Source organism: Furipterus horrens, unplaced genomic scaffold, assembly GCF_987537825.1.
Source record: "Furipterus horrens unplaced genomic scaffold, mFurHor1.1.pri manual_scaffold_8, whole genome shotgun sequence".
Classification (NCBI taxonomy): Eukaryota; Metazoa; Chordata; class Mammalia; order Chiroptera; family Furipteridae; genus Furipterus; species Furipterus horrens.
The window spans coordinates 85989798-86003706 of NW_028327178.1; the positions used below are offsets into that span (position 1 = coordinate 85989798).

The window sequence follows — 13909 nt, forward strand, 5'->3', positions numbered from 1 at the left end:
AAAATTTAGAAGATTATAAATTTAAATTTTGAGGTAGATGGAATAAAGATTTTATAAGTCAAAATTAAGGACTTCAGGCACAAGGGGGGAATAATAGAAAACAGTAAGAGTAAAGAGATTAGGAAAGTAAAAGATAATTTCTGAATATTAGTAAATGGCAAATTAACATAAGAATCCCTGCCCTAATCAAGACACTAGAATGAAGTCACAACACGACATCAGCAACAAGATCACCATATAAAATAATATTTAGAAAATGCAAAATGTTGCTAGATAAATCATCTGCATTAGAAAAATATTCCAAACCCACTCGGAGATGAGATGGTGACCAAGCCCGTTGCTGGGGGACACAGCTGGCTGAGCCGTTGTCCGTGGATGCGCATCTTGACCCTCTTGACCATGGGCCTCTGCGCCCTCTGTGCTCCCATGGGGTAAAGTAGCCCCAGGTGGGAGCAGTTGTGCTCTCACACACCCTGCAGGCATGCAAGTGTTCTGCTCAGCTTACTTTGTGTGTCACCTTTTTCTTCCCAAACCTGGGGTTGCTCCCTTTTACCTATGAGACAGGGGCCAAGCGCCTCTAGGTGGCACGTGGAACCCTTCTGAAACCTGCCTGCCCCACGCCACATGCGCCCTCTGCTGAGCACCAGCCAGTTCCTGTGCACCTGGTTCTGCCCTTCTGCTGATGCTCAGGCTGCTGCCCACGCAGAGCGCCCTATCCACTCATCTCTCCCACTCTCCAGAGCCTCCCTGGACAGGGACTGTTCTTTTCCTGACTTCCTAGCTTGCACTCATTGTGACCCACTTTGGGCTGCCTTCCTTAGATGTCTAACCATGACATGTTTCTAGATCATTCAGTGTCTGTTCCTGAACTCCCTTGATGGCCTCCACACAGGAGACCATTTTATCTGTCCGTCTTTCTTTTTCCACTGTGCTTTTTAAAACTAATGGTTCAGGGGAAGAAGGTCTAGGTGCCTTATCAAAGAAGTCTATTCACTCTAACAGTGAATGTTCCTCATGCTATTTTTATTAAATAGGATCTATGGCTTTGAAAGTCCGAAAGAGATTTTTTTTTTCTTTAAAAATACATCTAATGAAGAATTAACTCAATACAGATACTAATAATGAAGCTGCTTGGGGACTTTGCTTTCTTAAAGGAGATGCTTAATTTTCCATTATATGGTTCACTAAATAAAAAATATAAAAGTGCTCCTAAAACAGTAGAGAAGGGTTATTTATACCTTGTGCCGTGCTTTATTGTTGGGATTTAAATTTAGCTGGTGATTTTTCACTGCTTTTTTATTTAATACCACCCCAGAACAAGGGCACCAACAGTTTGTACCACACTCTGCACAGCAAGATTAAAAATCCTCATACAAATTTCTATCCCAACACAGCAGACTGTTTAAATTATAATTTAGACATCAGCTTTGAAGCAGGAAGAGAAGAACTGGACTCTTTCTGCCATACAATTACTTTTAAAATAGGACATAGAACAGACCAATCCTGGTTATGGCCATTTTTATCTGACTCAGGAACTATTCCCAGGCATCGAGCCGTTGGTGATGAAGGTTTAAAATAAAGTATCCATGAGCTTCAAAATCTGAGTTGATCTTGTAGAATCCGCAGACGTTCTGAATGACTTGGTATCTGACAACTTTTGCCTGCCCCTCTAAGAAAGTGAGGATTTTTGTCTTCCTTCCGTAGTTCAGTGGGGACTGCCCACCATCTCCGCAGCTGGTGTCATTGGCATGCTCAGTGCTGTTGTCGCCAGTATTATCGAGTCTATTGGGGACTACTATGCCTGTGCAAGGCTGTCTTGTGCACCACCGCCTCCCATCCATGCAATAAACAGGTACGTTCCTGAGAAAACGAGTTTTTGATCGGGCCCAGCGCCTCATTACTTTGCTCTTTGGTTTGTATAATCTTAGAGAAGAAATCAAGAGTTTTGGCATGGAGCAGCCAGGCATCAGAGCTCTACATTGGCTATTTGTCTCTGGACAAGTCAGTGCCCTCATTTTGCCCATTTTGCTCATTTTAAAGACCAAGCAGAATTCTTACCCTTTCTTTCTCATGGTGACAATCGCATAAGACATTCTCTGAAGCCACTCTAGACCTTAAACTCACCAAAATACATGCCAGACATTGCCGTTGTTCTTTGCTTGGTTTGGGGTCATGGATATAGGTCCCCTTTATTTATTTATTTTTTTTCTTTTTAAGATTTTATTTATTTTTAGAGAGAAGGGAAGGGAGGGATTAAGAGAAGGAAGGAAACGTCAATGTGAGAGAGCAACATCGGTTGGTTGCATCTTGCTGCACATGCTTCGACCAGGGATCAAACCCGCAACCCAGGCATGTGTTCTAACTGGGGATATAATCGGTGATCCTTCGCCATGCAGGATGACGCCCTACCAACCGAGCCACACCAGTTAGGGCCATCCCCTTTATTCTTGTTTCCCCAACTCTTCTAAGGGGTACATGGTGCGTCATCTATTCACAATTACAGTTTATATAAATAGATAGATAAAAGCAGGAATAAATGAAGTCTGTAGAATCTAGAGGTTTTGAACTGTGGTGCTTAGGTTCTCAGCACACCTGGTCTTTAGTTTCTGGATGCCAGGAGTGAACTGGATCCGATGGAGTCTGCAGAAAAGATAAAATTGCCCAGATCACCCCACCACCTTGTTCTCACCCAGCTGCTGCCCCTCCAAAAGGAATTGCATGTGATGAGATCCAGTGGGCTGGTTTCTTAGCATTTCTTGCATTGGTTCTGTTAGGGTTTACAGTCAACTTTTACCAGTTGAGCTGTTGCACGTGATTAAATTACTTGTATGTTGATTCTTTTTAAAAAGTGTCAGTGTTTATAGAATTACAAAGCATGTCCTTCCTGATGAAACTATATATTAATAGCAAAGAAATCAGATCAGTAGACGGTTCATGTTTGTCTTAGATCCCAATAATTGATTCTTTTTCTGGCTAAACTCCTTTAATTTGGAATACTATTTAAACAACTGTGTCTAATGTATGATTCACAGAGGTGCTTTTCAAAGCTGAATGAGCATGGAGGTCTGGAGTGAGGCCTGAGACTCTGCACTGCTCTTCCTCCCAGGGCATGTGGAGGCTGCAGGTCTGTGGACCAGGCCTTTGCGTCACAGCCATTTAGAGCATATTTCATTTTTTTTTTTTTTCAGATCAGAATAGAGCATATTTCAGAGTGTTCCCCCATTGAATGAATGTTCTTTTTGCCCCATTCCTTTACATTTTAGGGGGATTTTCGTGGAGGGTCTCTCCTGTGTTCTTGATGGCATATTTGGTACTGGGAATGGCTCTACTTCATCCAGTCCCAACATTGGAGTTTTGGGAATTACTAAGGTACAAACATTTTTCTAATTAAATGGTTGGGCCACTAAGCGTTGATCCATTTCATTAGTTGGTCTGACCACCTGAGTTCACAAGGAAGGCCTTCAATTTTGAGATCATCTTCTCCCTCATCTTTTTTTGGTCATTAGGTGTCTGGAGTGCTGGTGGGAGGTCTCTGCTCCCTTGGGGGGGGTCTAGGGAGGCAGGCACTCAGGTGCTAGCTTTCCTTCCTGCATTCTAGAAAATTTTGTTAGACACCCCGACCGTGTGCCAGCGTGCCATTTCAGTCACTTGGGATAGATACATCAGTGCATAAAGAAGAAAAATATCCCCATTGTTGTGGAGTTTACATCCTAGCAAGGGAAAACAAATAATGAGCAGTAAGCATTCCCAACCTGACAGAAACGTGGGGCAGGGTTGCGGGGATGAGGGTGCGGGCGAGTGTTAAATGGGGTGCTCGGGCTAAGCCTCACTGAGAAGACGGCCTGGAGCCAAGGTCTGACACAGGCAAGGGAGGGGAGGGAGCTGTGCATTCAGGCCGGGGGTCTGCTAGTGCAAAGCTCTGTCGTGGGAGCTGGCCGGCATGTTGTAGATCAGCAAGGAGGCCGGTGGGGGGCAGGTAAGAGCAGATGAAGTCCTAGGCAACTGAGGACCAGGTCACAGGCCCTGCAGGCAGCCAGAGACTGAGTGGAGGGGGCTGCCACAGGAAGAGACTTTTTGATCTGGTTTTGTTGTAGTTTTAGTTTTAAGGATGACTTTGGCTGCTATAATGAGAGTAGACCCTGGCACGTGGGGGAGGAAGACCAGTTAGGAGATGGCATTGGTTCTAGATGAGAGATGATACCACTTGTTTCAGAAAAAAAGAAAAAAGGATCTTCCAGTAAAGAATTAACATGGTTTTCAAACTGCAGCAGCAGAGCCCTTGTGAGTGAATGGCTTAGATAAGCCATGCAAGCCACTCAGGTTGAACAGGGCCTGTGTCCTGTTACCTCCGCTCCCCGCCAGCTTCGAACACAGACATGTGACCCCAGGGCTGCCCCACCCCACAGTTCAGCTCCTGTAAGAAGGTGCTGGCTTCTAGGCCTTTCAAATTTATTACTAACAAATAAACTTTATATCCCAGTCGTTTAGGGCAGCGATTTTCAACCTTCTTCATCTCATGGCACACATAAACTCATTACTAAAATTTGCAACACGCCAAAAAAGATATATATTATTGCTGATCTGACAAAAAAAATAGGTATAATTTTAATTCATTCACACCAGACAGCTATTGTTGTATTGGTTGCCATTTTTTTAATTTGACAATCTAAATGTAATCAGATGTTGCACGTTTTAAAAATTCTTGCAGCACACCATTTGATAATCACTGGTCTAGGGCCAAAGCGTGCTCTTTGCCAGGGTTTCAGTAACGCAGCTTGCCCCTGGCCCTTGTACGTTGTGCAGCTGGAGACTATTAGAATGAGTTCACAGCCCTGGACAGCCTGCATGGGTTACAGGTTCCCCTCATCTGAGCCCTGTGTCCTGAGACCTTAGGGTACGCTGGAGCCTTCTAGAACTGTTTCACCTCTGTGAAGTTAGAAACCATCCCCCCAGCTCTTTGAGATTCTATAGCCAGATAACAAGAAACCAAATACTAAATTTGGTTAATCTTGGCTGTAAATCCAGGTGAGAGGGAGCAGGGCACACACAGTGCATTCCTAAAGTTGGTTTTCCTGTAAGTCAGTGGTGCCAGCACAGAGCTCAGCCTTGGGTGTGCAGATGGCTCCACCTGCTGCCTGCCACTCCTGGCGCAGGGCATGTGAGGCTGCCTGACGGGCACCTCCTCCAGCGCCGCCCTGGGTCCTAGTGCTGCCCGTGGTGAGAAGCAGATGCTGAGCACGCAGAGTGTCTCACATGGACGCAGAATGGGACATAAGCCGCTCGCTCTGTAACTAGTGTGCTGCATGAACCTGTAGACATATAACTCATCTGAAATAACATCAACGTAAAATTGTAGGTGGAGGGACTCTTAGGGGAAGACAGTTTAATAAGCAGCTCCCTTTCTGTACCCCTTGGAGGCATGCCAGGAGCAGGGTCACTGTGGGGAGTAAATGGTGCTGCTCATCGAGGTTCCCTTCTATGACAGGACTGAGGTGCTCTGGGGAATAATTATCTTTATTAAAGTTTGAATGGTGCCAGCTTACTCTGAAAGACAACCTCCAGCACTTTTCAATGACCTAAATTGATTTTCCTTCTGAATCCCTTTCGGTCACTTTCCCCAGGCAAAGGCTGCATCCATTCAGAGGCATTGTCATCCCTCTAATCAGATTTCATTGCCTTGTGTAGATGGTGTAATCCAGCCATCTACACAGCTACCTTGGGTGGGGGAGTGGGACTTGCAGCAGGAATTTCTCTGTGGCCCAGGCCATGCGACTGGTGGGAGATCCTGTCCAGAAGGAGGCCTGAGTTCTGGGCTGTGTTCTGCCTCTTGTCCAGCTGAAGGGTGTGGGACAAGTCACTTTCCTGAATAGAACTGAGCTCTGAAATCCGACAAATCTAGAGCTAGATCTGTACTGTCCAGTGTGATAGTCAGTAGCCACATGTGGCTATTAAAGTTTAAATTAGTTTAAAAAAAAAAAAAAAGGGAGTTCCTCAGTCCCACTGTCCACATTTCAGGAGCTCAGTCACTTGGGACTAGTGGCTGCCTAGGACAGACAGCACAGATACAGAATGTTTCCATCGGTACAAAGTTCTATCTGATGGCTCTGGTCTGGGCCAGTGTATCAGAATTCCAGGGCTTATGGAAAGAGGGTCATCTATGGCTCTTCCAAAGAATCTGCCTCCATTTCCTGGCAACTCTAATATTTGCTAGTCTATCCAGTTGTAGCATTCAGTGTCCATGGAGATTCTAATCTGCTTGCTCAGGAGTTGAGGCTGCTTACCCCCGTTGTGTTCTGAAGTTCTAAGGGGTCGGGTTGCATGCGCGGGACTCTGCTGCGTGTGTACCAACGTCGGCCCCACAGAGAGGGGCAGGCATAGGGGAGGTGGCTGCTTTGGGTTCCAGCCCTGGCGCCATCACTTTCTCCCAATATGACATCATCTCTCGGAGTCTCCGTGCCCTTGTCAACAAGATAGCATGCAAGGCGTCAGAATTAATAATGACACGAAGTACTTAGCAGAGTCCAGTGTGTGATGGGTACACAGTGAGCTATAGATATCATCTTCATATGATATTGTCAAGGGAACTCAGAAAGAGTCCGGAGGCTTTGGCTAGAAATAAATGATAAAGATTTATTCAGGGGTGCTAGAGTTTGCAAATTGGGAATACAGCTAAGCAAAAACCCAGATGCATTCTGAAGAAGAAAGAAAAGTTAAGCATTCTTACAGTAAAGAGTACAGTCTTGAGAATTATCAGTCCTGCATTATTAGCCTTAGAATTTGTCCAGGATGGTTTTCAGTCAGATGTCAGGAGGTCAGAAAGATAGGTGCCAGGAAGTATAGTTACACCCAATGGTCAGGATAATGGATATCAGGTGGTCTGAGTACAGGAGTCCTTCAGGGGATAATCAGAAGGTTATCTGGAGGTCTGGTGTATGTTCAGATGTATATCCAGGCATTGACGCAGGACTGGAAAGTTCAAAAATTTAAGTACCCAGGCTCATTAGAACAACAATAGAATCATTTCCTCATGCTCAGCCAACTTGATTTTAATAATGTAGCAGATCGGCTGCAGTGACTGTGTTTTATTTCTTCATCCCATTCCTCAATATTTAGCTCTTTCAGTTTATTTCCAGAGAGTAAAACCCATGTTTCTGGCTGTAGCATCTCCTTGGTGGGGTCCAGAAGAAGGTCATACCTCCTCTGCTGCATTCCACACTGGTGAATGCCTCTGGGAAGTCAGAAACGATGGCCCTGGAAGCATAGCCAAAGTTCAGGAGGGAGGTGGGCAGTGGGCAAGGAGACACACAGGCTCCATGTCCGCACTGGAAGGCAGGGATTTTAGGGCTTGTTTGGAACATTAAGTATACAGTAGGCACTCAGTTAATATTTGTTGAACACAAGAATGGCAACATTGTTGCTTTTTTTTTTTTTTTTTTGGACAACATTTAAGGCAGATCAGCCTTCCGTGCCTGGTTTTCACACAGGGTTTATTGTTTTAAGCATCCTTGGGGTCAGGCTGGCCCTCTCCCTGCAGCCCTAACAGGGCTGCCTGGCCCTGCTGGGAGGTGGCCTTTGCACAGGTGTTTCCCTCTGCCTAGATACTCTTCTTCTGTGAACCCTTACTTATCCCTCAAGACCATCTCTGGGACCCCTCTTCAGTCCTTCAGGTTTTCTTCCCACTGAGCTCTCACACAGAGTAACAGTCTTAAAAGTACAAGAATTTCATCATAAGCTTGTAACTTATTCATCTTCGTATCTGTCTCCCACCCCCAGTCTAATAAGTGCTAGTCACATAGTAGGTCCTTAAAAATGTTTGCTGAAAAATGGGCCATTTATAAATGAAAGGCTTCCTTATCACATAATACGGCCAAGCCTAGTTCGTTTTTACTGGATTCGCCAGTTTCCTGACCTTGTTCTCTGCCTCCCTGCACTGGGTGCTGTGTGGGAGCAGCCGTGGATGGGGACAGTGGAGCCTGGGCACCAGTCTGAGCTGTGACTGATCCTAGCTGGGCAGCAGTCTGCACAGTGGGATTCGACTCTGATTCCTAATCAGCTGATCCGTGGGTCCCTAGAGGAGGTGTAGGAGGGACGCTCTAGCCCAGCCCCGTCCGGCAGTGGTGGCACCTGTGCTGTCCCCCGTGGGGGCCGCCAGCCACAGGTGCCTGCGGAGCACTTGTAACGTGAGGAGTGCAGCGGAGGGGCTGGATCTTAAATTTCATTTCACTTTAATTAACTTAAGTGTAAGTAGTCATCTTCTCCTCCCTGTAAGTCATACTTAAAGTGCCGTGGACACTCCCCCAGACATTCTGGAACCTCTTTTATGTCCTCTGGGTGTTTTCCTGGAAAAGACAGCACAGAGTAGGAGCCAGAGTCAGGATTCTTGAACCCAGTGCCAGCTCTGCCTCCTACTACCTGGGTGCTGTGAGCTAGATGGAAGCTTCTAGAAAGAAGGGATCAGGTTTAAGAGATAAGTTGAGACCACGTTGAAGTGATGAGTGATGCTGCAGAGGCCCAGAGTGGGGTGGTGGAACTGGGGGGCGGGAACATAGCCTTAGAATCAAGGAAGGCTTTGCAGAGGTGGTTGCATTTGGGTAGTGTTTTGAAAGATGTGTCTGGGAACCAGCCAGAGGGGGGATGTGGAAAGGGTGCTTCAGACAGATAAGCCTGGGCCTGCCTGGTACCCTGAACAGGTGGTAAGCCCCCAGCATGACAAGGACAGGGTAGAGAGCTCACCGGTGGGCTTGGCTCCCTTGGGAAAGGCCTGAGGAATGTGTTTTAATTCACGAGCAGCAGAGAACTGTGTTAGAAAGGTCCCTCTACCAAAGGATAGACAGACCAAGGAAAGGCCAGAGGCAGCTGGCCTAGGTGGGAGCCTATCAAATACCCTGATGCATGCCAGGTGCTGTTCAAACTATTTTATATGTTGTCTTATTTAATACTTAAAGCAAAACTACAAGATTTAGAGTTACAAGGATGAGGATCCTGCAACACAGAGAGGTTAAGTAGCTTGCCTGGTCCACGTGGGTAGAGGTGGAGTGGAGATGCCAGCCAGGCAACGGGGCTCGAGAATTCTGCACCTTGTTCTCTAGGCTGTTTTACCTCTAATGGGAAAGACACCGTGAGGAGAGGAGGTTCCAGAAACGTTTGGGGGTTTTGTCTGAGTCAGGGTATAGGGAAGATGGAGGTGTTGAGACTGAAGTGCTTTGGGGTGGATTAACTTGGTGAGTGAAGGGTGATGCTGGAAACCAAGAAGAGAAGCAGACACAAAAGCTAGCTTTTGCATTTGCATTTGAGACATTAGCAGGTCACCCCAGTTGGTGACTGCAGGTGTTAGAAACCCAGGACCTGAGTGCAGGAGCAGGTCCACCCTGAACTGACAGCATCCAGGGCTCAGAGAAGCAAAGACTAAGTCCTGGCCGCGCCCTCATCCCGTCCCCCGCCAAGTCAGGGGAGGAGAAGGGGGCCAGTGGGAATGAGGAAAGGTGGTGGGAATCTTTTTACTCTGGGTGCTTTGTAGTGATTTATAGTAGGAATTGTGCATTGAGATCAGTCCTCATTATGAAACGAGACTGGTTCCTCTTAACTAAAAATTTTAAAAGTAATCTAGATTTTGAATAAGGGTTTTGTCACACTTGTCCCAAGGGACCTGGAGGATTCTTGTTGAACTGAGCCCCTGTCTCTGCCCCTGGTGTGTCCTGCAGGTTGGCAGTCGCCGGGTGATACAGTATGGGGCCGCTCTCATGCTCGCATTGGGCATGATTGGGAAGTTCAGCGCCCTCTTCGCCTCCCTTCCGGATCCTGTGCTTGGCGCTCTCTTCTGCACGCTATTCGGTAAAAGCCAACACCCCCCCCACCCCCACCCCCCACCCCCGCTCCTTTTCTTTCTTCCCATTTGCTAATTTTTCCCAGGGATTATGGTTTTTGCTAAGTCTCTTCAGTAAGGTTGGAGGTAACAATTTCTGTTTCAAAATACAAAAGGATAGGCCTCCAAAACATAAAACCCTACATCACCCTCTGAGTTGAATTTATGTTGAAGGTACAACCAAAGGTAGAATATTTGGTCTAGGAAGAATAAGATGAAATATAATTAATCTTTTAAATTGGTTTTTAATTGTTGATTTAACTCAATCTATCTTACCTTCTCAATATGGCTGTTTAAAACAGACCATTTTTACGATGGGACTCCATTCGGTCTCTGTGCCATTTAGTTGTTGTAATCAGGGACCAGATATTTGGGTGGGTTTCCCAATTTAATAGAAATGCCTGCATAGAGGTTTTAAGGAGGAGCCAATATCCTTAGTTTCTTGCCTGGTCTAGAGAAAGCCTAACTACCATGCAACAGTGCGATGCTTATGGTCCTGAATGAGCCCAGCAACCTAGGCGGTCCCATTCCGGCACCCTCCTGCCCCCCGTCCTGTCATTGCACTGGTCCTCTGGCTTGTTTCTGATGGGACAGAGAAAGGACACAGGGGAGTCTGCCTGCGACAGCTGTGAGTCATCTGTCATCTGTGAGCCCATCGCTGGACGTTACTGAAACTTGCTGTCTGGTTTTTCTCTCCAGGAATGATCACAGCTGTCGGACTCTCTAACCTGCAGTTCATTGATTTAAATTCTTCCCGGAACCTCTTTGTGCTTGGATTTTCCATCTTCTTTGGGCTCGTCCTGCCAAGTTACCTCAGACAGAACCCTCTTGTCACAGGTAGGGAATACGGGCCTTGCATCTTGGGGGGCAGTTAGAACCACAGCCACCAGTTTCCAAACAGCTCACCCCAGGAATTGTCCTGGTGGATGTTCATCTGTGTATTTCGTTGGAATCTCACGTTGCTGTAGTTTATCTGGAAGTCCTTTGCACTTCCCACGTGAGCTGGTGTGTGCGTGTAACTGATGTGCATGTTAAGGTCTCTCTCTCCCACCAGGGCCTTCTCCTTTGGGAAAATGCCTCTGTGTAAAAACTTTTGATTTCTCAGACTAAGGCTGTGTTAAAGTGTATAATTTCTTGAAACTCTATAGACTTTGAAATACTTGTTTCTCTACAGGGGTTATAGCTACTTTGAATTCAAGGTTAACCTTTCAGACTTCCTCTTTTAATTTTAATTTCCCAGTGTCGTGAAGAATGAATAAAGGGGAACCATCTTAAGAAATAACTATTGCTGCTGACATTTTATGTAGAATTGGGGACCCTTTTTTGAGGTGAAATTCACATAACATAAAATGAACCATTTTAAAATTCAGTGGCATTTTAGTACATTTCACAGTGTTGTATAACTACTACCTTGTATCTAGTTTTTAAAAAATCTTATTACCCAAAAATAAAATTCTGTAACCATTAAGAAGTTATTTCCTATTGTTCCTCCTCTCCCAGCCCCGACACCAACCAATCTGCTTTCTGCTTTTATAAATTTACCTATTTTGTATATTTCATATAAATGGAATCCTGTAATGTGTGACTTTTTGTGTCTGGCTTCTTTCACTTAACATAATATTTATAAGATTCATCCATGATATAGCATGTATAAGTATTTCATTCCTTTGTATAGCTAAGTAATATTCTGTTGTATGTACATACCATAATCTGTTTATCCATTTATTCATTGATAGACATATGGGTTGTTTGCACCTTTTTAATTGTTTGTGATAGTGCCATTATGAAAATTGGTGTACAGTACAGTTTTCCTTTAAATTTCGTTTTTTTAAGATTTTATTTATTTTTAGAGAGAGAAGAAGGGAGGGAGAGAGGGAGAGAAACATTGGCATGCGGTTAGTTGCCTCTCACAAACCCCCAACTAGGGGCCTGGCCTGCAACCCAGGCATGTGCCCTGACTAGGAATCAAACCAGCAACCTTTTGATTTGCAGGATGGTGCTCAATCCACTGAGCCACACCAGCCAGGGTTAATTTCTTTTTTTTTTTTAATTACAGTTTACACATTCAGTACAATCAGTTCTCATTTGTGGTAGTCAGGTGAAGACATTTTTATAAATCTAGTTGTTTGTAATTAAAAGCTGAGCACAAATTAGTAACTCAGGATCCTGAAGACCTTTGTTTGTTTGCAGGTCCCACAAGTATATTTGTTGTCTTCTTAGTCACTTTGTAATTTTTTCTGCCCTACACAGCCATCTTTTATGTTGAATTTTTTATCTGCAAACAATGCCCCCCAATGACACCATATTTTATTATAGCTGACTTCACTCTATTAGATTTATTGTTTATGCACCATTGTTAGAAATTCTCCTTTGATTATTGGGTATTCATTGTAGCTTAAACTATTACTACACGTTCACAGCAGGAATGTACACTTCCGGGTACTGCATTGACTGGCAGTCAGCACCCAGCCCAGGGCTCCTTTCCAAGGCCAGGCCTGCCCTGGCACTGACCCTATCGCTCTGTCCTGTTTTTAGGGATAACAGGAATCGATCAAGTGTTGAACGTTCTTCTCACAACCGCAATGTTTGTAGGAGGCTGTGTTGCTTTTATTTTGGATAACACCATCCCAGGTATGTGTTATTTATCACACGTGCTTATTGCTTATGTGTGTTACTTTTTTTGCCAAGTAAGTATAGGAGACAAGAGGAGTGAGTCAGGTCAAAGCCATCACTGGTTAAAACTGTATTTCCTAAAGTGACTAAGGTGACACTCCCAGCCTTCTCTTACGAGTCAGTTTTTTTGCTAATAAACTGACTGGGTGGTTTTTCTCCTTGCTGAGTTACTCTTCAGAGAAAGCAGGTAGACCCCTTGCATGAGGTGAAATGGCAGTAGGATGCCTGGGGCACACGCCAGCCTGCCTGCCCTCCTTGCACCGCTTGCCCAGTGCCCTGCAGCTTGGTTTCACTGATGTGTCCACACCCTCTCTGAGCCGGCTGGTAATAGCCTCTGGCACTTCTCCTGCTTAGGGAGCCTGCCTTTCAGATGAGTTTCCTAAGGCAGCTGCTAGCCAACTAAAGCCCAATGTCGTACAGTCGGCACGGCTGCCGCCAGGATCAGTGAGTGGCTGAGGCAGGGAGACCCATAGCTCTGGTTTCTCAGCTTGGTGATGCCAAATGTCCAGTGACAGACTAGGATGTGTTGTGGGCTTTGCCTTTTTGCCCCAGCTTCCTGTAGGAGGCTGCTATGCACAGATGCCACAGATACACTGGTAGATTCGTCTGCCATCAAGGAAGGGTGATGCTTGTTCTTGAGCTTGAAGGTTTTATTGAGATTTTCCTCTCCAAAAAGCCTCAATCAAGAGGTTGCTGGGGAAACCAGGGATGAACACATCTGGCAGAAGGAATCACATACATAAATAGGTGGAAAGTGTTAGATTTATGGCAGTTAATAACTAACACCCTCTTTTTTTCTTTAAGTCAGAATTAATGGAAGGAGAATCACAGGAGTTAGAGAGTTGGAAGTCGAAGTCAGCTTTGTTACTGAAACACCAGTGGGGGCGGGATGGGTCATAGCTTAGATGTAAGGAGATAATGAGGATCTTAAATATTGCACCATAGACTCGACTCATCACCCAGGCTGGGGCACAGAAGTATATTATTAGGTGTCCTCTCGTAGCTGAGGTTGGGTGCAGTGCTCCTCTCTGCACCAGGGAGATGAATGAAAAAGTCCAGGAGCTGCTGAGAGATCTTCTCCCTGACTCATCAGTCAGGGTACAGAGTAGCCCAGAGCGCCACAGCGGTGGCAGTTCATCCTCACAGGAGCACAGCGAGTGCGGAACACGGGATGAGTGCAGTGCACTCACACACGGGAACAGAGAGAGCGGTATAAACTTGGCACGCCCGGACTGGGTGGTGCGTTGCCATGACCAGTGGATGCAGGCATTGTATATGGTATAACAGGTACGCTGGGTGCCATTTTGCGAGCTTGGATTTGCACTTTAGAGAGAAGATTTTGTTGTTGTTTGCACGGTGTTTGAGAACAAATTT

At 45.5% G+C, this 13909-nt stretch overlaps 1 protein-coding gene across 3 annotated transcripts in view; it reads left to right on the forward strand.

Annotated features, from left to right (window-relative positions):
* The window catches only part of SLC23A2 (solute carrier family 23 member 2), a 121145-nt gene that overhangs the window by 104677 nt on the left and 2559 nt on the right, over positions 1–13909 (forward strand). For all 3 annotated transcript variants that reach the window (XM_090286075.1, XM_090286077.1, XM_090286076.1), the window contains 5 exons: positions 1705–1852; positions 3264–3369; positions 9702–9831; positions 10562–10699; positions 12398–12493. In XM_090286075.1, coding sequence (XP_090142201.1) covers positions 1705–1852; positions 3264–3369; positions 9702–9831; positions 10562–10699; positions 12398–12493 — 618 coding nt within the window. The remainder of the gene's footprint in view (positions 1–1704; positions 1853–3263; positions 3370–9701; positions 9832–10561; positions 10700–12397; positions 12494–13909) is intronic.